General features: G+C 51.1%; 2 protein-coding genes across 6 annotated transcripts in view; both read right to left on the minus strand.

Annotated features, from left to right (window-relative positions):
- ANKFY1 (ankyrin repeat and FYVE domain containing 1) overlaps positions 1-17,238 on the minus strand; it is an 87,211-nt gene extending 69,973 nt beyond the window's left edge. For 3 of the 4 annotated variants that reach the window (XR_007146862.1, XR_007146861.1, XM_047832756.1), the window contains exon 1: positions 17,151-17,238. Coding sequence is in view for 1 of the 4 variants with exons in the window: in XM_047832756.1 (XP_047688712.1) it covers positions 17,151-17,160 (10 nt within the window). In the remaining 3 variants the exon portion in view is untranslated. Of the gene's footprint in view, positions 1-11,978; positions 12,139-17,150 lie in introns of those variants that run through there. The other variant, XM_047832757.1, reaches the window with a different exon arrangement.
- A 6,749-nt stretch (positions 17,239-23,987) lies between these two features.
- The window catches only part of UBE2G1 (ubiquitin conjugating enzyme E2 G1), a 106,797-nt gene continuing 103,072 nt past the window's right edge, over positions 23,988-27,712 (minus strand). For both annotated transcript variants that reach the window (XM_047832759.1, XM_047832761.1), the window contains exon 6: positions 23,988-25,909. The gene's annotated coding sequence lies outside the window, so the exon portion shown is untranslated. The remainder of the gene's footprint in view (positions 25,910-27,712) is intronic.

Genomic DNA, 27,712 nt, shown 5'->3' on the forward strand with positions numbered 1-27,712 from the left:
CGCCACGGGGCGGTGGGCAAGTTCATCACTCAGAGCTTCGGTCTATCCGTACGCTGGGGGAGGGACTCAATCACAAGGCAGGTGGCTGGCACACGTCCCCACTCGCCTGCACAGTCACATAACCACTGGACAAACAGTTTAAAATATTTTAACAGTTTACACACTGTATTTTGAGTCATGAAAAGCAGAAAGGAATGCAAATGTTTTACTGGGAACTAAAACTGATCAACGAAAGTCATGGCAAATGCACAGGACATCATGAGAAGCGTGAAGTGACAAAAGGAAAACCAGACGACTGAACACAGACAAATACCAACGAGCTACTTTAAATACTGTGTCCCCTCAGACAGCAAGTCTGCACTGACGATTCCCACACCAAAAAGCAAAGCCTAACATTCTTTAAAAAGCATCACTATTGGGCGCCTGGGTGGCTCAGCTGGTTGAGCGTCTGACTCTCGGTTTTGGCTGAGGTCATGGTCTCATGGTTTGTGAGTTCAAGTCCCATATTGGGCTCTGTGCTGCTGACAGCTCGGAGCGTGCTTGGGATTGATTGATTGATTGATTGATTGATTCTCTCTCTCACTCTCGCTCTCTCTGCCCCTGCTGTGCTGTGTGCTCAAAATAAAGAAATAAACTTAAAAAAAAAAAAAAAGCTCACTATTGTTCACTTGGAAGAAGTGCAAGTTAGGCTGTGCTCTAAACAAAATTCTCAAAAAGGCAACTCCTGACTTACAACAGTAGTACAAAGTCAGTGGGGTCGACAGGGACCAACCTTGAAACAGCAGCAGAAGTGCAACCCCTTAGAGATAAACATGTGAGAGCAGAAAGTAGTCTGGGGAGCAGGACTGTGGGGCAGAACTTATTATTTTTTTTTTAATGTTGACCTATTTTTGAGAGAGAGAGAGAGAGAGAGAGAGAGAGAGAGAGAGCGAGAGAGGGAGAGAGCACGCATACGAGAGGGGAGGGAAAGAGACAGAGAATCCCAAGCAGGGTCTGTGCTGTCAGTGCAGAGCCTGACTCGGGGCTCGAATCCATGAACAATGAGATCATGACTTGAACCGAAATCAAGAGCAGGACACTTGACCGACTGAGCCACCTATGTGCCCCAGAACTTGTTTTTTGTTATAAATCACGTAATATTTGAGTTTTAAGTCTATGCACACTTATGAAACAAAATATATTGTTTTATGCACATTTTAAGGATTAGGTACCCCTAATACCCAAGGATAAGGGTTTTTGTAGATCACAAAACTTTCTGGTGGGAAGGAGCCTTAAGACCACATCTTTGAGGGGCACCTGGGTGGCTCAGTCGGTTAAGCGTCCGACTTTGGCTCAGGTCATGATCTCACGGTCCGTGGGTTCGAGCCCCGCATCGGGCTCTGTGCTGACAGCTCGGAGCCTGGAGCCTGTTCTACATTCTGTGTCTCCCTCTTTCTCTCTCCTCCCCTGCTCATGCTCTGTCTCTCTCTCAAAAAATAAACATTAAAAATTTTTCAAAAATTAAAAAATAAAATACAGAGATTGTCAGCATTTAAAAAGAAACAGAAAACAGGGGCTCCTGGGTGGCTTAGTCGGTTAAGCATCCAACTTCAGTTCAGGTCATGATCTCGCGGTCCGTGGGTTCAAGCCCCGCATCGGGCTCTGTGCTGACAGCTCAGAGCCTGGAGCCTGTTTCAGATTCTGTGTCTCCCTCTCTCTCTGCCCCTCCCCCGTTCATGCTCTGTCTCTCTCTGTCTCAAAAATAAATAAACGTTAAAAAAAAAAAATTAAAAAAAAAAAAAAAGACCACATCTTTGCGTTCAGCTCCCACACGATACACATGAGGGGCAGAAGTGGCAAAGCCAGCAGCAGAAGCCCACCAACCCCGCCTCCCAGGCTCTGCCCGATGACATCATCCCAGGCTGTCTGCAAGAGCCAGAGCTCGAACTACTCAGGAGATTGGGGGGGGGGGGGGGGGGGCTGCCCCCGTACGGGAGCGACTGCCCTGGAGAGAGGGTTGAGCACCCAGCAAGCAGCTGCCCAAGTCACACGCACACAGACTGCTCTAGGAATACTACTGGTAAGATACAAGACCCGCTGACTCGCACTGTTCTGATCATTCACTGACCTGTTCGGGGATTTTCACCCTGAATAAGACAGCTGCGTCACGTGTGTCACCTGTTAAGACGGGCGAAGCGCCCAGGTAGCGCCAATGCCAAGGTAACACTGTCCTGGCGCTCTGACAGGGGTACAAGCAGATCACGAAGCAAGAGTCCCTGGCTTAAGCGAGAGCAAGGGAAGAAGTCCCAGAAAAGGGGTGTTTTACTTTTAAGTCGAGCCTGCAAGCGTCTGTAGCATACTGGGTCCAGAGAATGCAAGGAAGAGGCTTCGGTCTCCTACTTTCTTGGTCAGAGTCTCCTTTTAAACCACTATCAGGCAACAGGTTTGTAGGGCAGACAGGGTACTTGGCTCCCCCAGCCTCCGCCTAAGCTCCCCGGAGAGGATGGCTACCTCATCCTGCGAGTTCCATCTGGTGGTTACAGTCCCATCTCACCTGCCTGAAAGACGGGGCAGCCTGGGCCTGCGGACGGCTGACTCTTCCTTCACAGAGCGCACGGACCCTGTCACCTGCCACACAGTTTCCCAGCCAACGCTCCTCAAGAGCACCAACCTTCCCAGACTATGGCATCAGGAAACAACTGTGTTTCTGTTTCACTGAACTAGCAATCTGCAAGTATTTATGGAGTACCTACTACGTGCCAAGCACTATAGCACATCGGGAACTGCCTCTTGGGAGAGTTCTGGAAAGGCAGTCTCACTTGTGCCTCTTCCAGACAATGCAGCACCGACAGAGGACCGACAAGGGACTCAGACCAGAGGGGCAAAAACTAATCAGTCACCAAGAATGCAGACACTGTGGGGGGAATGATGAGGACATCTGTCTTTAAGAGTAGAAAGGTGCTGATTCCTTTTCTAATGCCTAGATGAGGAGGTCATAAAAGTTCCACTCCAATCATTTTCTCAAGGAATCCCTGTAAATTTCTTTGGGTATCAGTTATCCACACACAATTCCACAATCTACAGCAACAGCCCTAATCTCTCTCCAGAACTGCTGACACAGGGACGCCCGGGTGGCTCAGTCGGTTGAGCGTCCAACTTCGGCTCAGGTCATGATCTCATGGTTCGTGAGTTTGAGCCCCGTGTCCAGCTCACTGCTGTCAGCCTGTTGGCACAGGGCCCACTTTGGATCCTCTCTCTTCCCCTCCCCTGCTTACACCCCCCCCAAAATAAATAAATACTTTAAAAAAAAAAAAAAGAATTGTTGACACAAAAATCCTGGCCGCCTGGACACTCACACAAGACATAAAGATTATCAGCAGAGAAGAGGCCAGATTAAAAAAGGGCTACAGGGGGACTTAGGGCTCTTCTTCGCAAAATCACAGATGCTCCCCTGCCCAGAATCTTCTGCAGGGACACCAGACCACAAGCACACCCATCAGTGGTATCACAAGCAGCACACCATTTCTTAGTAACGGCCAAGACGTCATTCCGTGGGAACACTGTCTGCCTGCACACGATGCAAATGTGTCCTCGGAGGGCCACCAAGCCGTGAGAGTTCTCGCAGGAAGAAGCGGAAGATCAGCACTCTGAGCAATGATGAAGAGAGCACAGTGCAAGGCTGAGGGCACAGGCTCTGGGGCAGGACTACCTGGTCCCACACTTTCTACTTGGGACGCCTTAGCCACATGCCTCATTCTTACCTGTACATATGTCGTGACCACTGTAACGACCCCAGATGAGTCCGCCCTGCAATGTGTGGTCAGCAAACATTTTGCTGCTGTTGCGATCCTCAGAAAGGCACCACAACACAGTCCTCATGAGCACGGACGACTGAGCTGCAGCCCCAGCCTGCCCACCTGCTGGCCGTGTGACCTTGGACAGTTACTACTCTCTGCACTTGGGTTTTCTTGGTAGAAATCAGAATAATAATAGTATCTCAGAGTTTTGCCAAGGAGAAATCAAGTCACGCTGAATCTTCTAGAACAGTGTCTGGTTGAAAGGTTTACTATCTCCTTCTGATTCATCACGTGGCTGCTTTCAGGAGAAGTTCCTTCCTTCTCTTCCTCCAACTTTCCTTTCAAAAGATAAGCCTAGAAATGTACGTAACATATAATGGTTTCACCAACGGAGCTATGCTAAGTACCGGTGAAGGCTGTCAGCAGCTTGCATTATAATTTTATGTTTCTGTCCAGAAAATAAGCACCCATCTGCTCTGTACAGTCTGAGGTCAGGCATCTCGATGAGCTTTCTGACAGTTCATCAGTCTTGAGTTAATCAAAAATGCTTGAGACAAAAAAATCTGCATTCACGATGAAGAGCCTAAAATAATTATATGTATGCGTGTGTGTGTGCGTGTGCGTGCGTATTTAATCAGTAAAGTCACGGGACAGTCAGAAAACAAAACAGCAATGGTCCGTGTAAGACTCTTCTTCTGAGTCAGAACTTGGCAAACTCTCAGTGAAGGACCAGACACTACGTTAGGCTCTGTGGCCGTATGATCTCTGGGGCAATTACTCGACTCCGCTGTTGTAATACAAAAGCACAAATGAACAAGCATGGCTGTTCTCCCTGAATTTGTTTATGGACACTGAAAATGGAATGTCCTCTAATTTTCACATGCTATGAGATAGTCTTTTGAGTTTTTTCTTCAGCCATTAAAAATATTCATTCATTTTCATCCATTCATTCATTCTTAGTTCAAGGGCTGTCCAAAAAGCTATCATCTCAGGTCAGATTTGGCAAAGAGGCCATAGTTTACCAACCCCTGTTCTAGACGACTTCGAAAGAATTAGTACATCAACATGGTGCCCAGAACCAAATGAAGAGAAGAAAGCATTAATCTGTCCCAAAGCCTAGAAGTGTACGTCCTCTAACCTCCCCTGACCAAGCCCTGAACCATGATGACGGCACCTTTCTCAAGACACCCCACTCTGCAGGCTCACCTCCCACCCTCGAAAACACGCTCTCCTAGCCCATCCCAAACGCACTTTGCCACACTCTGGACTGAATGCGCCAATTTCTGAAGAGTCTGCCTGACTCACTGCCTCCTCCTGTACCTCCCCAATCTTCTGAAATGCGGCTTCTACCCACACACCCCTGCACGGAAGTGGTCCCAGTCAGAATGGCAGAGTCACCCATCTCAACGACCTCTTCCTTTTTTTTTTTTTTTTTTTTTTTTTTTTTTTTTTAAATTTTTTTTTCAATGTTTATTTATTTTTGGGACAGAGAGAGACAGAGCATGAACGGGGGAGGGGCAGAGAGAGAGGGAGACACAGCATCGGAAACAGGCTCCAGGCTCTGAGCCATCAGCCCAGAGCCCGACGCGGGGCTCGAACTCACAGACCGCGAGATCGTGACCTGGCTGAAGTCGGACGCCTAACCGACTGCGCCACCCAGGCGCCCCTCAACGACCTCTTCCTTATCCTTCCAGGTTCTCCACCTGTCTGCAGCGTCCGACTCTCAATCGGCCCATTCTTCTTGGAACCCTTCTGTTCCGGCTCCCTACCCGGCACTCCACGTCTCCCTACCTTTCTTACCTTCTAGTCCGACTACCTACTCGCTCTGTAGGAAGCAGTCCTACAAGGTTCAGACCTAGAACTAAACTTTCCTTCCTAAAGGTCTCATGCACACTCACGTTTTACTGTCACCTCCCTGTAAATGGCCCCAAATATCTCCACAGCTCCACTGGAAGACAACCTATCGGTACTAGAGATTCAACAAGCCCCAAATCAAGCTTCACATCTTCCTCAAATCAAACTCCTCTTCCTACTTCCATTTCAACTGTTATCCAGATTCGAAATCCCTGAGTTATCTACATATAAACTCTGATAATCCACTTATAATAGCGTAATAAATGCATATAAACTACTTAGAGGTAAATTTAACGAAAACAGATGCAAGACCTGCGCACTGAAAACTACAAAACGTTGCTGACAGAAATTAAGTAACCCTGAATGAACGGAGAGGTATACTACGCTCACGGAGCAGAAGGTTCAGTGTTGTTAAGACATCAGCTCTCCCCAAACCGATCTACCCTCCGACACCATCCCAATAAAAATTTCGGCAGATTTTTTGGCCGACCATAATAAGATGATTCTAAAACTTGCATGGAAACACAAAGTGCCCAGAGTAGCCAAAGCAACTTGCAGGGGTGGACGGGATAAGACAGGTGCAGCACTTCCGTGACTTGATTTCACGGCTTGCCACGTGCCTGCAGTGGCTGGGACATCGTACCGGCATCAGGACATTCAGGGCAGCAGGCGGCCTGGACAGGTGGTTTGACAACCGTGCCACGGACTTCAAAAGGGAATGAGGAGAGGCCACGGGACAGCCACAACCGAGCATCCGTTCAGAACAAGTGAACACCTCTTGCACACCACGCTATGCAAAAGTTAACTCACCTGAACGCGAGGGTTGAAAGTATAAAACCTCTACACTAAAAAACAGAAAAGTAACATTAGTGAGCTCAGATGAGGCACGGATTTCTTAAAGTGGATAAAAAGAATTAACGATGGAAGAAAAAATAAACTGGAACTTAGGACATCTTTACCGCTGTTCTTTGAACATACAGAAAATGAATAGAAAGCCGCAGACCAGCAGAAGATACCTGGGTAGTGTATTCCAACAAAGGACTTGTACTCAGACTGTGAATGAAGAACTCTTACAACCCACTGTAACAAAACAACTCAATAAAAAAGGACTACAGATTTGAACACTTCACCGAAGAAGACAAACACGCGGCAAACACACACATAAAACGACGCGCACCATGAGTCGGGAAAGAAACGCACATTAAACTCACACTGACGTGCTGCTGCGCACCCACCAGGCGGCTACAACGAACGCGTCGGCAGAGATGGGAGAGGTGAGAACGCACAACGGCACAGCCACTTTGCAAGAGTCCCGCGGGTTCTCAGAAAGTTAATCATACACTTGTCTTGTGACCCAGCAGTTCCACTCCCAGGTTAAGTTCCCAAGAGAAATGAGAACCTGTCCCCACAAACAGGGAAGAACTCAAATGTCTAGCTGGCGAATGGACACAAACACGCTACGGAAATATAACGGAATACCACGCTTCCACAAGGAGACGCAGACCACGGGCTCGTACCACCTCGAAAGCAGCATGCCGAGTTCAAGAAGCCAGACACAGAGACGACAGGCCACAGAATTCCAGAGGGAGGCGGAGACAAGGCGAGCCACAGGGACAGAAAGCAGGCCAGTGGTTGCCGGAGGCCCAGGAATGGAGTGGATTAAAGCAGTCCAAGGGAGCTTTGTCGAGTTGCAGAAATGTTCTGCATCATGACGGCAGTGTGTTTCCACTACCATGAACTGACAAGTTAAAATTGGTGACTTTTACCATTTGTCGATCATGCCTTCATAAAACTAACCACACTCTCCCTCCGGGATGCACCCTGACACGCTTCTTTCTGCACACCATCACACCAACACTTCCCTGAGGCCTGCACCATTCACACACACGCAACCACCACCCTTCTCACACCTCCCTCATCACCGCTCCACACACAGCCACCGATCTTCCAGCCCAACAATTTCAGCCGGTTCTCCACCGGCGACAAAGGTACAAGCTTCCCTCTGGGGCATTCCGGCTCCTCTAAGAAGTTTCTGGAGGGTAGGACGTGTCTTGCTTATCTCTGTATTCTACTTTGTACAGCTCTGCTATTCACACTAATCCTGCAGTACTCTGAACTGTGTGGCATGGTCTCTGAACTTTCAGAAACCGCACACGAATGGAGAAATTTTAGAAATCTTACAACTTAATAGAGCAAACTACATGACACTGCCTACTGTGGTAGGCTGAGAAATGCCCCGTTTAATATCCACGTCCTAATCCCTGGAGCCTGGGATGTTACCTTTACCTGGCAAAAAAAAAAAAGGGGGGGGGGCAGGGAGCGTGCTCTGCAGATGTGATTGAATTGAGGAGTTTGAGACGGGTGTGATTACCCTGGATTATGCGGGCAGGACCTAAATGCAAGTACACATGAACTTGTAAGAAGGAGCAGAGGGAGGGGGGCCTGGGGGGCTCAGTCAGTTAAGTGTCCAACTCTTGATTCCAGCTCAGGTCATGATCTCAGTTTATGGGATCGAGCCCTGTGTTGGGCTCTGCACTGACTGTGCACAGCCTGCTTGGAACTCTCTCTCTCCCTCTCTCTCTGCCCTTCCCTTGCTCACATGCGCCTCTGCCACTCAAAATAAATTTAAAAATTAAAAAAAAAAGGGGGGGGGAGCCGAGAAAGCTTTGACACACAGAGGAAAGGCCATATGAAGACAGGACAGAGAGACTCCAGGATGCTGGCTCTGGAGACTGACAAGCTGAGGGATGCTGGCAGCCACTGGGAGCAGGAAGAAGGAAAAGATTCTCTTCTAGAGGGAGACTACGAGCTGGGGGGCTCTTTCCTTTCAGCCCAGGGATACTGATTTTAGACTTCTGGCCTCCAGGACCACGAGAGAATACATTTCTGTTGTTTCAAGCCACCCACCCAGTTGGGGGAAATTTTTTACAGCAGCGGTAGGAAACTAACACACTCACCTTCACAAACAAAAGACTCTGCGCAGCAAAAGATTTCAAAGCCCTCACAGCTTCCTGCCACGTTCATGTCAACAGCAAAGTTTTACATAGTGAACAAAATCTAGTTGCAACATTTTGCAATAAAAAGAAGGAATTGATATTTTTTGACATTTCCTGTACCACTTAATTCTTCATCATCTCATAGTCTGACCAACATATCCCAAATAGTACAGTCCTTAACAAACAGAATTCAGTTAGGTTAAGTGGATTGCCTAAAACTCTACAATTAGCAAAAGGCCAACCCAAGATTTAAGATCCTCAGCCAAAGCCAATGTTCACGCCACTGTTCCATGCTGCCTAATTTCAGCTCCAGTATCAGGATAGCAAACACATTATTAATTCATTAAGCAGGAATTAAATGTGTTCAGCCCATTCCCCATCTTAAATGCAATTTCTATGCCCCTCTGCTTACTCCAATTCTAAACCAAACTGCGGGGGCGCCTGGGTGGCTCAGTCGGTTGAGCGTCCGACTTTGGCTCAGGTCATGATCTCAAGGTCCATGGGTTCGAGCCCCGCGTCGGGCTCTGTGTTGACAGCTCAGAGCCTGGAGCCTGCTTCGGATTCTGTCTCTCCCTCTCTCTCTGCCCCTCCCCTGCTCATGCTCTATCTCTGTCTCTCAAAAGTGAATAAACATTAAAAAAATAATGAATAAATAAATATTCTTTAAAAAATAAATAAATAAATAAATAAATAAACCAAACTGTGCTTATCAAGTCTTTTTAGATGAACAAAATACTGACATTTCCGATGATCATACTTCTACGGTTCTTACACTCCAGCTTCAATTTTATCAATGAATTAGTGTTCTTGTATAATTCTTTAATGACTAAGTGACTTTATCTCTACTCTTTATGTCCGTTAGCTAAAAGAAAAAATAATTATAAAAGCTGTGGTAACATCCTGTTTTGAGGACTTCAAGAATAATTTGTGTTTCAGGCGTATCTTCAGGTTTTCTACATCAAAATATCAACTCAGAAAATGCTATCGTCCTTCTTGGCATTAGAACAGATAAGTTCCTCACTGGTGGTAAATTACCACCACTATGACTTTTCTGTACCTGTTCCAATGCACATGGGAATTTTCTCTAACAGGTGTTAGTAGCCATTCATTAATCCAGAGTGGTAAATTAGGGGCACCTGGGTGGCTCAGTGGGTTGAGTGTCTGACTTTGGCTCAGGTCATGATCTCATGGTTTGCGAGTTCAAGCCCCACATTGGGCTCACTGCTGTCAGCACAGAGCCCGTTTCAGATCCTTTGTCCCCCTCTCTCTGCCCCCCCCCCCGCCTCTTGCACTCTCTCAAAAATAAAAAACATTTAAAAAGTGATAAATGGGGCGCCTGGGTGGCTCAGTCGGTTAAGCGTCCCACTTCGGCTCAGGTTATAATCTTGCGGTCCGTGGGTTCGAGCCCCGCGTCGGGCTCTGTGCTGACAGCTCAGAGCCTGGAGCCTGTTTCAGATTCTGTGTCTCCCTCTTTCTCTGACCCTCCCCTGTTCATGCTCTCTCTCTCTCTCTCTGTCTCAAAAATAAATAAATGTTAAAAAAAATTTTTTTTTTTTTAAGTGATAAATGTAGGACAACTGTTTCGCAGAGAATATGAAATAAGTGAGTGTATTTACTGTTGGGAACTCAGATTCACAACATACCCTATAGGAAAGGAAAAGGCAAAGAGGTCATTACCACCTGAGCACACAAAGGGAGAGTCAGGGCCATAGTACCCCTTCCAGTCTGCACCTTCCTACTTCTCTCTCTTCCACCGTCTGCATATCATCAAAAATATGATGGTGCTAAGAGATATCTAATATTTTGACTTTTTGCCCTTTAAAAAAACCTAGCAATTGTACCAGTCATAACTTGAACGTTTTGGAAAAGGCCAAAAGCCATTATTTAACCAAAGTTTGCTTTAAAGACTCCTTTGGGGACTCCAGGGGGGCTCAGCCGGTGGACAGTCCGACTTTGGCTCAGGTCATGATCTCGCAGTGCGTGAGTTTGAGCCCCACGTAGGGCTCTCTGCTGTCAGTGCACAGCCCACTCCGGATCCTCTGTCCCCTTCTCTCTCGGCCCCCTCCCCACTCACACACACTCTCTCTCTCAAAAATGAATAAACATTTAAAAACTAAAATAAAAATTTTTTAAATAATGAATAAAATAAAACCTCCTTTTACTCCAGTTACAGATGAAAGTTTCTAACCAGGACTCCTTAGGTAGGAAAGATTACCTTAATATACATGTATTTATATGTACACACACACACACACACACACACACACACACACACACACACGCACCACGTATCTCCACATGGATAGGTGGATCCACACACACATACATATCTAGTAAACTGTTACGGGCGCCTGGGGGGCTCAGTCAGCTAACTAAGCATCCGACTCTTGATTTTAGCTCAGGTCATGGTCTCACAGTCGAGATCGAGCCTCGTGTTGGGCTCCATGCCTGCTAGGGATTCTCTCTCTCTCTGTGCCCCCACCCCAAATAAATAAAGAAAGAAGCATTAAAAAAAATAAAAACAGGGGCGCCTGGGTGGCGCAGTCGGTTAAGCGTCCGACTTCAGCCAGGTCACGATCTCGCGGTCCGTGAGTTCGAGCCCCGCGTCAGGCTCTGGGCTGATGGCTCAGAGCCTGGAGCCTGTTTCCGATTCTGTGTCTCCCTCTCTCTCTGCCCCTCCCCCGTTCATGCTCTGTCTCTCTCTGTCCCCAAAATAAATAAACGTTGAAAAAAATAAATAAATAAATAAAATAAATAAATAAATAAATAAATAAAAACATAAAAACGGATTCAATGAAACCATGTTTTATTCAATAATGCCTCAGCCTGGGAGAGATGTTTTGTGGGGCATGTTGCTCCGCACTGAAGCTGAGTGATGCACAAACCTGGGTCTTTAAAAGCTCCCGGGGACTCTAGGGCACAGGGTTCTCCGTGTTGACAGTCACTAGTGCGCACGGATGGAGGCGCGGCGGCAGAGAGGAACGCGTCAGAGCCGCACAGGTTTGGTGACCGAATGCAGGTCACTGGCTTGACGATGTGGCGGGACGGTGGTGCCATCAGTCGTCAACCAAGAGAAAATCAGTGACCGCAAGGCGCAACAGGCAGGCGCTGCTGAGAGGCTGTGCCGCCCCGTCCGCTCCACAGTCCCATTAAGGCTGTGACTGTCACCCCAGCACAGTGGCTTGCGCCCAAGAGGAAGGAGATACACTTCCCTGAATGTAACCCAGCTCTGTGAAATCTTGTCACAAATGCCACAAATCAGTGGCATGACATACATCTTTCAAAACCTCACTCTGTCCAGCCCTGATCACAGGGACACTCAGTAAATACTAGCTAACTAGCTAATTCTCACCCAAATGCCAGGCCGACTGCAAACGCTTCTAACTCCTCCCGAAGACATAGCCGCTGGACACGGCGAAGTATGTCCAACCCTGAGGTCAAGACGCTGGTCCTCGAACCTGCTCTTCCTCCTCCTGTTAACAGCCCAGCCGTAATCCCAGTCATCCAGACCCAGAACCCTCGAGTCATCTTTACTGTGTCTCTTGTCAACATGCAAACAGGTTTCAGAAGTCCTGTCTTTCACGCCTTCTGTAAACGTCGCTCCTATCAGTTCTCGCCAGCTGCGGTGCCGCCTGTGGTAGGACTCGCCGCAGGCTGCACCAGCCCCCTCCTCCCAGGTCACCCTCTACCCTGCAGACATGCCCACGCGCCTCCAAGGATTCTAGTGGTGCCACCACCTTGTCACTATCCATGACCAACAGGGTACAACCCAAGCACTTAGCCAATCCCTTCATAACCTGCCCCTCAACACACTTCTCCGGCTATTCCTTCCATCACGAAGAGTGACCGCTCCCCACTCCCGTCTCCCCGAGAGCTCTGTTTTCCAAATCACAGCTAAGGCCTGCCCTGAGCTCCCCAAACATGCTTCCTGCCACTCCATACTTCCTTCAGTACAGTTTCTTGTGCGTGCTTCTCACCTCCCTCCTGGACTGCAGAACTCCTGTAGAGAAGCTCTAGGTCTGGCTTCTCTTTTCTAATGCCACCACTCCCTCCCCCCACCCTCCCCTCCAAACTCATCCCATCCTCCACCCTGCCGTGCCTTGCCAGGTAAGAGTTCAATAAATGCCCCAGGCCCTTGGCCCACCGTCATTCAGCAAGAGACACTGACCCTAGGAACTCTCATTCTGTTGGGCATGATGTCAATCATCATGACCATGTCTCGACCACAGCAACTTGCCTTGCCAGTGACTGAACCTGTCTCTCTCTCCCGGCACATCCACGGCCACTGCAGCGAACGGGTCTTCCTTCCTTCCGTTCTTTCTTTTTAAAGATTTTGTTTTTAAGTAATCTCTACACCCAATGCAGGGCTCAAACTTAGAACCCCAAGACCAAGAGTCACACACTCTACCGACTGAGCCAGCCAGGAGCTCCGAACTTTCTTCGTGGGGGGGGAAAAAAAAAAAAAACAACACAGCTCAAGGAGAAAGGGAACAGGCACTGCTGGTGACAGAAGCAAGCAACAGGGAAGGCAGAAAACAGGCAGGAATGGTACAGAAAGGGACAGTGGCTGAGAGGTCTCCAGAGGCTACGTCACTGTCAAAGGCCTGGGACAGACACTTGCTGAATGAGTAAAACAAGAAGCAAAATTAGAAAACTGAAAAGAGAGCAGTTTCTTCTTTCCCTATTTCTACAGCCTATACTGAAGAAGCATTTTCTGGAACAGTGCTAGCCAACAGCACTTTCTGGAATGATACACGTGTCCTGTTCATCTGTGCCGTCTGCTAGGATGGGAGCCCCAAACCACACGGCTATGAAGCACCTGCAATTAGGCTACTGTGACTATGGAACTGAGTTTTTATCTTTTTTTAAATTTTTGTTTAATGTTTATTTATTTTTGAGAGACAGAGAGAGAGAGAGACAGAGCACGAGCAGGGGAGGGGCAGAGACAGGGAGAGTGACACAGAATCCGAAGCAGGCTCCAGGCTCTGAGCTGTCAGCACAGAGCCCCCCCCCCCCCCCAACACGGGGCTCGAACCCACGAGCCGTGAGATCATGACCTGAGCCGAAGTCGGTCGCTTAACCGACTGAGCCACCCAGGTGCCCCTGAATTTTTATTTTTACTTAATTTAATCAAACTTAACTAGTCATATGTGGCTGGTGACTACTGTATTGGCCAGTGATTGTCCAGAATATTCAATGTCTTCACCTTAACTGCATTGTTGTCAAGAATATATTCCTGACCAAATTCCAGTAAGCTAATAAAAGTCCATGATCAATTTTCTGTTTAATAAACCATTACATTTTTTTTCCAACTTTCACCTTCATTTTGCTGAGGAAGGAAGGGAGCCCGTTTAACAGGAGACCAAGAAACAGGCTGTAAGTCAGGGTCAAAATGTCAGGCACTGGCTGCAAGTGTCCTTCTGCACCATTTATTCTGATCCTCCCTCAGCTACTTTTGAGACAGAAATGACCCCTCTTTTGAAGGTGAGGAAACAGAGACCGAGAGCAGTTAAGTAGCTTGCCCATGGACACAGCTTGGTGACACTAGGGTTCAAACCCTCGTCCGACTGCAGACTGAGCTGACTGAGCTCTAAGCATTACACTTCAACTGCTAAAACTTAAACACGCTGGGCTGGGTGAGAAGTAGGTTAGGGAGCTCCGGGCAGACTAATGTTATTCAGAGCACGTTAAAAGCTGGACCAGCCTGCTTCCTTGCCAAGAGACGAAGGATGTATCCAGGCAACTTCCCTTGATGTCCAGTAAATGACGCTCAATAGATCAACGGTTCCTTCCAATGCGTGATTCCAAGTCGGGACAGACAGCAGTGAACAAGACAGAAGTCCCCGCCCTCATGAGGTTTATATTCTAGTAAAGCAATTTAAAAAATAACTAAGGAAGATCTCCAAAGAGGTGAGAACCGAACAGACACCCAAATAGATCAGTTAGCTGTGTGCAGAAACTGAGAGACCGTGCCAGGCCGTGGGGGCCACAAGGACAAAGATGGGAGACGCAGAAGCATGCTGGGAACGCACAAACAACAGCGAGGGTTGGCATGCCTGGAGCACGGTGGCTGAGAAGACGCTGGGAACGAGGCTGCTCTACTAACCGGGGGCAGACCTTGCTGGAACAGGCACTGGAAGCCTCTGGAAGATATTTTAAGATCATGGAGAGCCACTGGAGTGGAGAGGGGGTGTGCAGGGCAGGTGTATGGAGAGGAGCGAAAGAGATGGGATCCGACTGATGTTTTTTGGTTTTTTTTTTTTATTTTTTTTTCAACGTTTATTTATTTTTGGGACAGAGAGAGACAGAGCATGAACGGGGGAGGGGCAGAGAGAGAGGGAGACACAGAATCGGAAACAGGCTCCAGGCTCCGAGCCATCAGCCCAGAGCCGGACGCGGGGCTCGAACCCACGGACCGCGAGATCGTGACCTGGCCGAAGTCGGACGCTTAACCGACTGCGCCACCCAGGCGCCCCTCCGACTGATGTTTTAAAGGGAACGCTGGAAGCTGTAAAAGGAGGCTGTGAGTAAGCACAATCGAGGAGAAAAAGCAAAGCCGGAAGGACTTGTTTGAGTGACGAAGCAAGTTTAAATCAGCACTACAGCTACACGCGTAGACTGGAAATGGAAACCAGTTTCAGGACGGATTTTAGCTAAATATTTCTGGTCAAACCAATACCCGCGGACAGACGGAAGGGAAAAAGGTTGGTTTCTCAAAGAGTCACACTGCAAGAAAAGCGTGGGCTCCGCCCCTCCAGGTTCTGTTTACTATTCCGAGGCCCCATCTCCCGCGTGTTCACACACTCGCGGCACCAACAAAACCCACTGTCAGGAAGTTCCCATAGGATGTGCTCACAGATAATCCACCTGTTACAGGCCAGAGATTTTTGCTATTTGTTTACATTTAAATGAGTTTTTCAGACAAGCGTGGACAGTTCTGACAAATTCTGATTAAGATACAAGCAGCATTAAACAACAATACACAAGGAGAAGCCCTTTCTAGCTGCACTTGCCCTCCTCCACAGAACACACACCTTCAGGTCAAGGGGCTAACTGGACTAGAATGCTTCACTCATTCTTCCTAGCTGAAGTTTTGCAACATTGTTTGCCAAAAGCTGAAACCAGAACAAACTGGAACACAAGAAAAGCTGTAAGTCAGAACCCCAAGCCTATGCTTCTTACCCACCCATGATCTCTTTGCCAATGTAACCCTGAAAGGACGTTTTGGGTCAGGTGCATCCTCCGCTAAATGGCCCTCAACGCGCCTGCAAGATGACCGATCGTCACACTCAGCCTGCAGGAGATCCCTGTGGCTGGAACCTGACTGCACAGGAGAGCAGGTGCTCAGCAAACCTGCTGAGTGCTAAGCCTGCAGCCGCACACTTCAGTCCTGGTAACGTGCTCCCCGACACTCCCCACTTCTCTTCCAGCACAGAAGCACCCACTGAAGGCCTTCCTCCTGCCGTCTCTCCTGCCCTTCCATTCCACTGGCTGCCTGCGCCCAACATCCTGTGATTTACCCAAAAACCAGCTTCGTGGGATACCTGCACTTTCTTTCTGCTTTTTATGCCCCTTCTGCCTTCGATATTCGCCTCGAGTTACTACGTCCAACAGGGTAAAGACCCAAGGCAAAAGCCGGGTGCCAGTCCCGGCCGTCTCCACAGCTTTGGCCCCAGTCTGTCTACGAAGTGTAAGTAACACACGCGCAGCCCTCCTTCACAAGGTTGTGCGCAAGTCTAGTCCAAAATGAGAAAAGCCTGCAAACTGCCATGCGCCGCCCAATTTTAAGATCCAAGGAAAGATGGATTCAGACAAAGCTCAGCTCAGGACCAGCACACCGCGGTCACTCAATAAGCGTTAAGCACAAAAGGAGCATTTTCCTCCGACAATGAGGCTAATGGGCGAAGCGACGGTGCCCATCTTGGCCTCTCGCCCCGCACCTGCACCTGCACGACCCGGTTTTGACAAGGAGGGCTCCGATTCCGCTCGGCTCAGGGAGGCAGCGCCAGAGAGGCCCCACCGCCGGCCTGCAGCGCCCTAAAGAGCGCACCAGGAGAAGGGAAGGACCCGAGGACAGGCGACAGGGCGGAGGTCCGCGCGGCGTGACCTTGGCCGGCCCCTCCGCCACCTGGGGGCAGCCTCCCGGCCGGCGCACCGAGCCCAGCCCGGCCGGATGCGGGACGTGCCAGGACAGCAGTTTCGGTTTCCCGAGAAGCTGACGTCCCCGCCGGCGCGGCGAGTCCCTGGGGCCGCCCGCCGCGCCCCGCCCGGCCCCCGCCCGGCAGCCGCCGCGGCCCGCGGGGTGGGGGGCGCCCGAGGGGCGTCGCCTCAGCAGCCGCGCTCAGGACGCCCACCCGCCAGCCCTTCCGCGGCTCTCTCACACAGGCGGGGCAGGACGGCCCGCGAGCCCCGCCGCGCCCCTGCGAGCACGGCCGGCCGGTCGGCCCGCGCAAGGCCCCGTCGCCCCGGCCTGCAGCGCCGCCACCGCTGCGCGCCTTCCCGCGCCGCCCCCCACACACCCTACCTTCCGCCATGTCGGGCCGGCCCTGCTGCAGCCTCGCGAGAAGTGCGCCGCGCAAGCGGGGCGGCGCGGACCCGAGGCCGCGGGTCTCGCGAGAGTCTCGGGAAGCGGGAGGGCGGAGGGAGCGCGGGCGGGCGGCGGCGGCGGCGGCGGCCGGCGGGCGGAGGCCTCTCCGCTCCTCACACCTTCGAGGCGCGGGTGCGCGCCGGCGGCCAACCGTGGCCGCGGCCCAGGCAGGGCCCTGGACGGGATGCACACGGCGAGCGGACCCTGCTCCTTGGAGAAACCTGGCGGGGAGGCGGTCGGGAGCGTGACTCTGTGGTCTCGCGGCGCGTTGGCGACGGGCAGGGGCCGAGGCTGCGGGAGAGGAGGCGGGAACCGGGCCAGGGACTGGATGCGGACCCCACCGCGGACGGAGTTCAGAAGACCCTCTGCGCACTGCGCCGCGGACCCCACCCCGCACCCCACCGCGGACCCCATACCCGACACCACCTGGACCACACACTGGACCGAACCCTGGACCGCATCCCGGACCCCACCACGGACCCCACCCCTGACCCCACGGTGGACCGCACCCCAGATCCCACCCCAGACCCCACCGCAGACCTCACCCCGGACCGCACACCGGATCCCACCCGGGACCCCAGACACCACACGGACCCCACCGCGGACCCCACACCGGACCGCATTCTGGACCCCACCGCGGACCTAATCCCAGACCCCACCCCGAACACCACCGCGGACCCCACCCCGGACCCCACCGCGGACCTCACACCGGACACCACGGTGGACCTTACCCCGGACCGCACCCCGGATCCCACGCCAGACCCCACCGCGGACTGCACCTGGACCCCACCGCACACCCCACATCGGACCCCACACAGAACTGCACCCCGGATCCCACCGCGGACCGCACCCCGTACCCCACTGCGGACCCCACCGCGGACCGCACCCCGGATTCCACCCCGGACCCCACCGCGGACCACACCGAGGAGCTCACTCTGGACCTCACCTCGGATCTCACCCCAGACCTTACCGTGGTCCCCACTGCGGACCCCATCCCGGACCACACCGCGGACCCCACCACGGACCCCACCCCTGACCCCACGGTGGACCGCACCCCAGATCCCACCCCAGACCCCACCGCAGACCTCACCCCGGACCCCAGACACCACACGGACCCCACCGCGGACCCCACACCGGACCGCATTCTGGACCACACCGCGGACCGCATCCCAGACCCCACCCCGAACACCACCGCGGACCTCACACCGGACCCCACACGGAACTGCACCCTGGATCCCACCGCGGGCTCCACCGCGGACCGCACACCGGATCCCACTGCAGACCTCACCCCGGACCGCACCCCGTACCCCACCCCGGACCCCAGACACCACACGGACCCCACCGCGGACCCCACACCGGACCGCATTCTGGACCCCACCCCGGACCCCACCGCGGACCTCACACCGGACCCCACACCGGACACCACTGCGGACCTTACCCCGGACCGCACCCCGGATCCCACGCCAGACCCCACCGCGGACTGCACCTGGACCCCACCGCGGACCGCACCCCGTACCCCACTGCGGACCCCACCGCGGACCGCACCCCGGATTCCACCCCGGACCCCACCGCGGACCACACCGAGGAGCTCACTCTGGACCTCACCTCGGATCTCACCCCAGACCTTACCGTGGTCCCCACTGCGGACCCCATCCCGGACCACACCGCGGACCCCACCACGGACCCCACCCCTGACCCCACGGTGGACCGCACCCCAGATCCCACCCCAGACCCCACCGCAGACCTCACCCCGGACCCCAGACACCACACGGACCCCACCGCGGACCCCACACCGGACCGCATTCTGGACCCCACCCCGGACCCCACCGCGGACCTCACACCGGACCCCACACCGGACACCACTGCGGACCTTACCCCGGACCGCACCCCGGATCCCACGCCAGACCCCACCGCGGACTGCACCTGGACCCCACCGCGGACCGCACCCCGTACCCCACTGCGGACCCCATCGCGGACCGCACCCCGGATTCCACCCCGGACCACACCGAGGAGCTCACTCTGGACCTCACCTCGGATCTCACCCCAGACCTTACCGTGGTCCCCACTGCGGACCCCATCCCGGACCACACCGCGGACCCCACCGGGAACCCCACCCCGGCCCCACCGCGGAGCTCACTCTGGACCCCACCGCGCACCACCACACCCAGGCCTCCGTGCGGACCCCACTGCGGACCCCGGGGCAGGGGCTTACTCGGGTAAACCCCTGGGACCAAGGACAAGCGTGCAGGCCGACTGACGGAAGAGGCGGAGAGACATCAGGACGCCGCTCGATGACATCAGTTGGTGGCACGGGACCGGAGAGAGCCGAGTGATCTGGGAGAGGCGTCGGGCCAGAGGGGCTGCCCCGCGTGTCTCCTGTGCGTGTGGACGGGCACCCTCCGAGCAGAACCCCGCCTGGCTGCAGGCGCTGAGAGTGCAGATGACCGTGTTCCCCGGTGCCCGAGGTCTCCTGCCACACAGGCGGGGAGTGCGTTGCGAAGGCAACTCAGGTGCAGACCGCAGGGGCTGGTGTAGTAGGGGTCATGAAACCTGAAACCTGGGTCTCGGCCATATCGAGGACCCGGGTGGGCCCTGTTGTTGGGGTGGCAAACTGGACTCCTATGTTCAGTAGTGCTGGGGCTTGACACGGCCCAGGACGGGGCGTGGAACCCGCCAGCGCAGTGAAAGCGAGAAGCAGGGAAGCCGGCCAGATTCAGTATTGGGATGGACAGGTAGGGAGCCAAGGAACCAAAGCCTTCAGGGAACATGGGGTGACCAACAGCAGGAGAGAGGGCTAAAGGCTATGGCAAGCAGACAGCAGGAGACCCTTCTAAACAGACTGTCATACAGAGGAGAATCCAAGGAAGGCTGATAGTCCCCATTCCTAGAAGCATCCAGGACTGCAGGGGAAGTGGTGACCGGGGACAAGAGCTGAGGAAGAAGCGTGGGTGAGAGGAGGGGTCAGAACAGCAGAGGGGGAGCGTCCGAAGGGGGAGAAGCCTGAGTGCTACGGAGGGTTAGCATCTGTAGGTTGGCAGAGGAGCAATGTGGAGTCCACAACGTCCCAGGGTTCGGGTTCTGAGGAAGGGGGAGGAGTTCTGCCTGAGGTCCCCAGGGGATGGAAGGGGAGAGGGCGAATGTGTCAGGTCAGTGGTGTGCTCAGGGACATGATGTCCAGCTGGGGTGGGCACGTGGGCAGGGGAGAATTTGCCAGGCTACTGAGCTGCCATGGCTCAGAGCCTCCTAGTCTGTCAACAGTGGTTTAGAGGTGCCGCACGGCGGGCCACTGGGCTCATGAGTGTGGCCTGCCAAGCTCGTCTGCTTTGAGTGCCCTACCGATGACCTAAAAGTGCTTGGGGACTCTGCCACAGCCGGTGCCTGCTTTTGCATCAGACCACGTGTCTTTGTCCCACCAGCACCACCCTGGCATGTGACACGCAGCAGGTGCTCAGTATGTTTGAGGAGTCGTTCCCGCCACGAGCTACACCAGCAGTCAGGGGGACGGGGTTCACATCGGACTCTGCAACTGACCTGCTGTGTTGATCAGGGCAGGACCCTGCAAGCTGCCCTCTCAGGTCCTACAGCAGTTTCTACAGGGGGACAGGACATCCAGAGGGTCACGAACCCGAGAACGTGATGGAAACCAGGGAGAGCAGCACACATGCAGGAAGAAACAAATCTGTGCCCTTCCCGCCTGCTTGGACTAGATGCCTGCAGCGAATGAAAGCTCCCCTAAGGGGCCTAGTCAACTCAAGGGCTTGTCTGCCTCCTTGTCATGACCATGACCTGCCCTCACCAAGCCTTCTCTCAGAGGTGAGAGCCCTCCTCCTAGAGATGCTGGTACCAGGACTCCATCTCTGACCTGATCTGGGCCCTTGTCTTCCAAGGGGACTCCTACTGGCTGCAAACCCCTGAGCTACAGAGCCTGTGAAACAAAGCATCAGGCAACTCCAGCAGCCAACAGGATTCCCGGCAGCTCGCAAGGTCAGGCAAGATGTCTGAGCGCCTGAACATGGTTCACTTTAGATGTGACTCGGTTTTGCTCAGATAAGGAGGAACTCGGCGTGGAGCTGTCCGGGACGGGGAACACAAGGTGCGTGAAGGGTCACCACAGACCGCCTAGGGCACAAGGGCACAGGCTCTTCCCGGGGAGGAGGTGCCAGGTCCTGGTAGAGAGGAGAAGGGAGGGAACCACTGGACCCGTGGGCCAGCGAATTAGGTTCCAGTACGGGCCTCAACACGTGCGCCCCCGGGTGACCTTGGGAAGGAAGAACCACCTGACAGGGAGGGAGCAGCACCCAGCACAGAAGCGAGGAAGCAAGGCCCTGGAACCGAATCCTCGCTGGAAACGTACTCGCTCTGCAGTCTCGCCACGCTGATCCGAACCCGTTTTCCTCATGAGAAACTACTACCTTGGAGGACCCTTGTGAGAATGCGCCTTGCACCAGCCTGCCATAAAGTGCAAGCTCCATCAGTAGGAATATGGTTTCTGGCGCTCCTTGGGAACAAACGAGGTGTTGCTGGGCACACGGAGCGCTCTCCTGCTTCCTCCTAATGGATGCTGCCGGCAAGGGGGAAATATCAAGGGTCTTGCCTAGGATTCTCTGAGCAGCTCCTAGGTCTAAGCTGTGTCTGCTGCCTTTTGTGAAAGCTTCTTCCTTCTCCTGATTTATTCCACCTGTGTGAACAGGAAGCGGAATTCTTTCATCATGTCACTATGGCTCAGTGGGGCATGCAGACTAAATGAGACCAAAAAAGAAAAAAGTTACCCCTACCTTGGCAGTCATGTTGCACACATCTGAAACGGAGCAACCAAAAGTAGCTTATCCTGGGAATAATTTGCTCTGCAAACTGAACCCTGTTGGGGCTTCCAGTCCTCCAGAAAAATTTTTTATCAGTAAAATTAAACTCTGAAAATGACCCCGAACCTTCCCCGCACTGCTTTCAAGGAGGATTTTCTTCTTGTTTCCAACTCAGCTCTCATTAAGAGATCTGGCTTCTTGTTCTTTTCCCAGGTCGCAAGGAGGAGGCCTTGGCGGCCACCGGCAGCATTTATCAACACAAACACTACCTCACACTGTAAATCCACGTGAACTCCACGTGAGGGCACAGGGTAGAAAGGTAGACAGGGACACCCTTTTAAGGGCGGGAAAAAGTGCTCGGTCTTGCCCCTTTTACGCTAACTTGCTAAGTGAGCCTGGTGCTACTTGGGGCCACGTTCGCCCATCCGTGTGGAAGAGGGAAGGTGGTGGGATTGAGGTGGTGCCCGTGGGCTCTTCCGGTCCACGCTCAGGTCTGGGTTCCCCGCCTTCTAGCTTATGTCTGTGATAGAGCTGCTTCAGGCTAAAGACAAAGTCCCCGAAACACGCTAACACATGCTCATTTCATTCAAGGCCCTTCATCAGCAGGTACCTGACTGGTGAAGGATGCTGCTTGGCCCCGTACTGGAAATCTTAAGACCATTGTAGCAGGTCAGAAGTCAACTTCCCACCCTCTGGTTCCTTCTTTAAATGAAGTTTTAAAAGTCCTTTATCAAGATTCTCTTGTGGACCTTTTGGTATCATGTGCTGTTTCGAAAGAATCCCACAACTTGCTTTTGAGACCTGCATCCTAAAACCAAAATAGCTCGTGATACAGCCTCTAAGTGATCATTTATTGATTTACACAGCATCCACCACACGATGGAGGTGCTTTACAATACAGCAAACATCACAACAGAACTCACATAGTTAAATACAATCAACAAGTTACAGAACTAAAAAAAAAAAAAAAAAAAAAAAAAAAACCACAACAAAAAACTGGAATGACGCAACATTATGTCAGATTTCAGAGATGCTGAGAAGTGGCAGTGCAAAGAAGGCAATTCCAGCGACTGGAGACCAGACAGGCAAAAAACAGATCCACAAGCACCACAACCCCAAGTGTGCAGATTCGTAGAGGGTGGTGAGCATATGAAATAGAATGAAGGCCATTAGGGATACCAGGACACCCACGTGATCACAGAACGAGTGGAATACCCTCACAGAGAGAGTGCCTCGTAATGACAAGGGAACCAGTCTCTCGTGGATTTTAAACTCACAGAAGGAGGCCAGAAAGCCACTGAGATCATACATCCCGTATGAGCACAGACTGAAATCTGGAAGCCTTTACCAGAACTTGGAATCAATTTAGGAAATGGCCAACAGTCCTAAAACCCGTAAGACTGTGTAGATGTTGTTGACAGTTGGCACAGAGTTAGGGAGAAAAATCCTTTTCCTAGAACAGAGAGGACTCACCTCACACTAGTGATGAGGCACTGGTGGGGCAAAAGCCACCTGGATCAGTGTCACCTGAGAGTGGTTTAATATCAAATATGGAGGCGCTAAGTTCACGCTGTCAGATGAACACAGGGAAAGGCACAGGTGATGCCCCTGGCAGAGAAGAAGTCACACACAACCCTCCCCCGCCCAGGCCTGTGTGTCCACATGCAGCACGCCAGGGCGCCAGGTGGAAAAGAGCGGGAAGGGAGGGGCCCTCGTTCCTGGCTCCCCCTTTGACTCCCCAGGATCTAGCCCCAAAACACACATGGTTACTCCAAGGTACCTGCATTTAAGTGGCACTTAAAGTTCAGTAAGAGTTGTCCCTGAGTTACTAGGTCATTTGCCACTCCCTGAAGAGTCAAGTCCCAGGTTTTAACTTGACGGATCACTAGCAGAATCACAGCAACGGGAGAGCAAAGTTCAGACTCCATTCTGCCACAAGCAGCCACCATGTGGACAGTTTCTGATGTAAGAGTAAGAGGGACTGCATTCAAATCCCAGGCGCGTGTGCACTACCAGCACTTTGGGGCAACAAGTTTTAGAATTTTGGGGTGGGGGGGGGGGAGTCCCAAATGAAGTTCTCGAAGAAAACTGGCTGCAGTAAATCAAATCAAACAATTTTCACACTCAGCAATTACACATGTATGGGATTTTATAATGCTTCAGAGTGGGGAACAGACAGGTGTTTAGAAAAATCACTCTCTACTGTGTCTACATCCTCAACCATTTTACTTCTGCTTCAAAAAGGACCTGCAGAGTCCACAGAGGATGGAGCTACTCATAGGGATCCCTTCACTCTCTGCCAAAGCGTCTCTCCAAGCCCCACAGAGCAGAGACGCACCAATTCTCACAGAATTGTGTCCCATCTGGTACCGTCTCGAGTTCTGTCTCTTACAAGCCAACTACTACTTCCCAATCCCAACCTCACACCCAACATAGAGGAACCTGGGCCTGCCGTTAACACTGCACACGTTCACTTCATCATTTCCTGAAGCTGTTTTAGAAAACATGATATGAAATATGCTTATGCTCAAACATTAATAAAATCCAAGTGCACTATGTCAGTGACAGAATCTATATGTCAAACAGCAAAGCATTCACACCCCTGTAGTGCTTTGAGATCCGCATAAGAACCTAGATAGAGCCCAATACATCCACTGCCACGGCCATGGGATTTTCAAGTATAAGTCTGTTTGCATAAGGAATCAACCTGAGATTTTTCTAAACTGCATTTCTCTGGCATTCAGTATTATAACCTTCATTCAATACAATAAAAGCCAACAACTTGACAATTATTGGAAAAAAATTGTATTTTGGAAGAACTCACTACATAAGGTGACAGAATTCCAAAATCAAATTACATGAAAATATACATCGCAATTTCTTTGTACAATAAGTGAGAAAAAACCTGCAGTATAGAAGAATAGAGGCAAAGAAACACGAAGGGCTCAGGAGAAGGGGACACGGGGTCAACAGCGTCTGTCCTTGCGAACCCGCAAGTGACGCAGAAAGCCTGCGCAGTGCACACCGTAATCCACCCGACCTTAACGGCAGGGAACTGGGGGGCAAAAGCAAAACCAAACCAGACTTCTGCACCATGTGGGGCAAATTTCAGTTAAGCTGGATTCTGAACTGACTCTTTTTAGTTCTCAGGGATAATGACTGAGTTCAAGAGCTCTCAACAGCCAAAACATGTTATTGCTACAACCAACCCAAGAGACGGTACAACTAGGGTACAAAAGGACAAAGCACCTGGTGATGACCACTCCTCTGAAGTCATCATTAAAAATCAAGTAGTTGCTTATTAAGTATTTCAGTATTGGAACTAAATGATTTGAAAACTTTCTGGCAGACAGAAGAGATAAAAGCAAAGGGGAGTGTGTCAAAACAAAGAAGATACAAAAGTTTAGTAAGTGAAAAGAGTTTAATGAAGCCTCAATGGTTTAAAGGAAATTAAATGGAAACTTGTAATCCTAATTGTTTTTCATCTGACATGCTTTAAGGAGTCTTTTAAAACTGATAAGAAACAATGAATAGGGAAAGAAAACCTGCTAAAATCTTTTAGAATTTACACGATTCTTATTCTACTACAAGAAAGCATTATTTGGTACAAGGTGTATCTGTGGATGTACATGAATAGTATATATATTATCCGGATCATGTTGTGCTATGTACAGGTCTTTACAATTCTTCCTGAAGGTTAAAACAGTTCATTAGAATTCAAAATGCGTAATCATCTGTAAGTTGGCACTTGTTAGGCTCTTGTGTCAGCACTGATACTGGCATGTTCTATCGCAGCCCACTTCCAGCCAGTGTCTGCCAACTTGTTACGACAGAAGTCCAGCGATAGGTGGGTAGAGTGCAGGGAAACAGTGCCGTGTTTCTCAGTTGGAGACCCTACAACAAAGCAAAGAGCGTCACATGATGAATTTACAAATCACAAAAGAATTAACTGATTAGCAATTTTTATTTGTATTCTATTTCTTTGGAAACGAATTCTTCATTTCATTTTAAGCTCACTTTTGTGCTCCTCCAACATGGCAGCCGCATATGGCCGTTTTATGTCAAGTTTAAATGACAGTAAATAAAATTTAAAATTCAGTTCAAGTGCTCAATATGGCTAGTGACTACCATACTGGATGACAGTACAGACACAGAAGATTTCTTTCCATCAGCGTAGAAAGTCGTAGTATACTTCCCTAATTTAGATTGTTTTCAATAGATCCCAAATGTCTTTCAACTTATAGTAATTACATCTGAAGTCAAACACTGAAGAATCACTTTCAAGCCAACTGATTTGGAAATTTGTGAATATTTAAGAATATTCAAAGAAACAACTTAAGACCATCACCCTTTTCAACCTGTTGAATTTGATCCAACCCTGCAGGTTCCATCCAAACCCATTTTGTCTGTGAAGCTGCCCCCGAGGGCACATTCCTGTTATTTCGTCTCTGCCGGGCCCATGCCCTCCGTGAGCCTAGAAGAACCACCTCTAAATGAAAACAACCATCTCACCCAGCACTTACGTGCCAAGCAAGTTTACAAACCTATCTCGTGCAATGTTCGTAATCACCAGATGAAGGAGTTTCCCCTATGTTACAGAGAAAAGTGAGACAAAGTCACACAGTTAATAAGGGGCAGGGCTTCCTGCTCATAAAGTTAGAAAAACAGCAGATTCAAGTTTTAAAAAAACAAGTCTAACGACTGGACTTTCCTTCAGTCGCCGTGTGCTCTGAGTACACAGGGAAGCAAGGGGAGGGAGCAGGGAGAATACCTATTCTTACTGGACCGGGTCAGCTGCTCCAGAAACCCGTGGACCTGTGCTGTCTGGCAAGCACAGTGCTGGGCACGAAGAGCCTGAATGGAAGATGACTGGAAATTCGAGGGTGTCATTTTAAACCCCTAACAAGGAAGCCAAGTGTACCGAAGTCACACCAGACATGTGTCTTCTCAAGCCCCAAGTGAATTGAAAGACCTCACAATCACCCACGTTCGACCGTACCCAAGCTCTGCTGTGGGCCCACCCGCGGCCCCGCCTGTGCTCACTGACTTAACCAAGACCACCTCCCGCAGGCCACTCCCGAAACGGGTAGATCACCCTCCCCAGCACACAGACACACAAACGGACACACGTGTTGTACTGGAAAATCTAAAGACGTCACTGAAACCAAGACTTGTGGTTACAGAACAGGTATTATAATTTTTTGGTGATGTTATCGGAATGTTTTTCCGAAGGCCAGACCACACCCAACTTAGTCCCAGGCCAATTAATCCCTCAGAACTGACAGAGACTGGGTGCAGAAATTCAGTAATTATTCCCCTAGAACGTGACCAAGAAATTTCAAGACCATGAAAGAATCCTTTAAAAATGGTTTCTGTGCAAGGTTTTAAAAAGAAAAAGGCTCCACGGGGGACCGACTGCTCTGAGTCAGTAAACACCTGAAATCAGGCAATCGGGTCATTCACGAGAGCCCAGCTTTAACAGCACAGACTTCTTCAGCAGAAACAGAAGAATGTATTCCCTGCCCTCCTGAATAAAATGTATTCTAAAGAGACAAAGAGACAAAAAGCCTCAGCACAGAAAAGCAAGTCTGCTGATGGCGCTCCAAACAGATGGGGCCAATTCCATAAGCAAATTTCACTTCCAACTGAAACTGTATCTGCTTGTTAAAATCACACACGTTTTATATTAACTGAAAT

Source organism: Prionailurus viverrinus, chromosome E1, assembly GCF_022837055.1.
Source record: "Prionailurus viverrinus isolate Anna chromosome E1, UM_Priviv_1.0, whole genome shotgun sequence".
Taxonomy (NCBI): domain Eukaryota; kingdom Metazoa; phylum Chordata; class Mammalia; order Carnivora; family Felidae; genus Prionailurus; species Prionailurus viverrinus.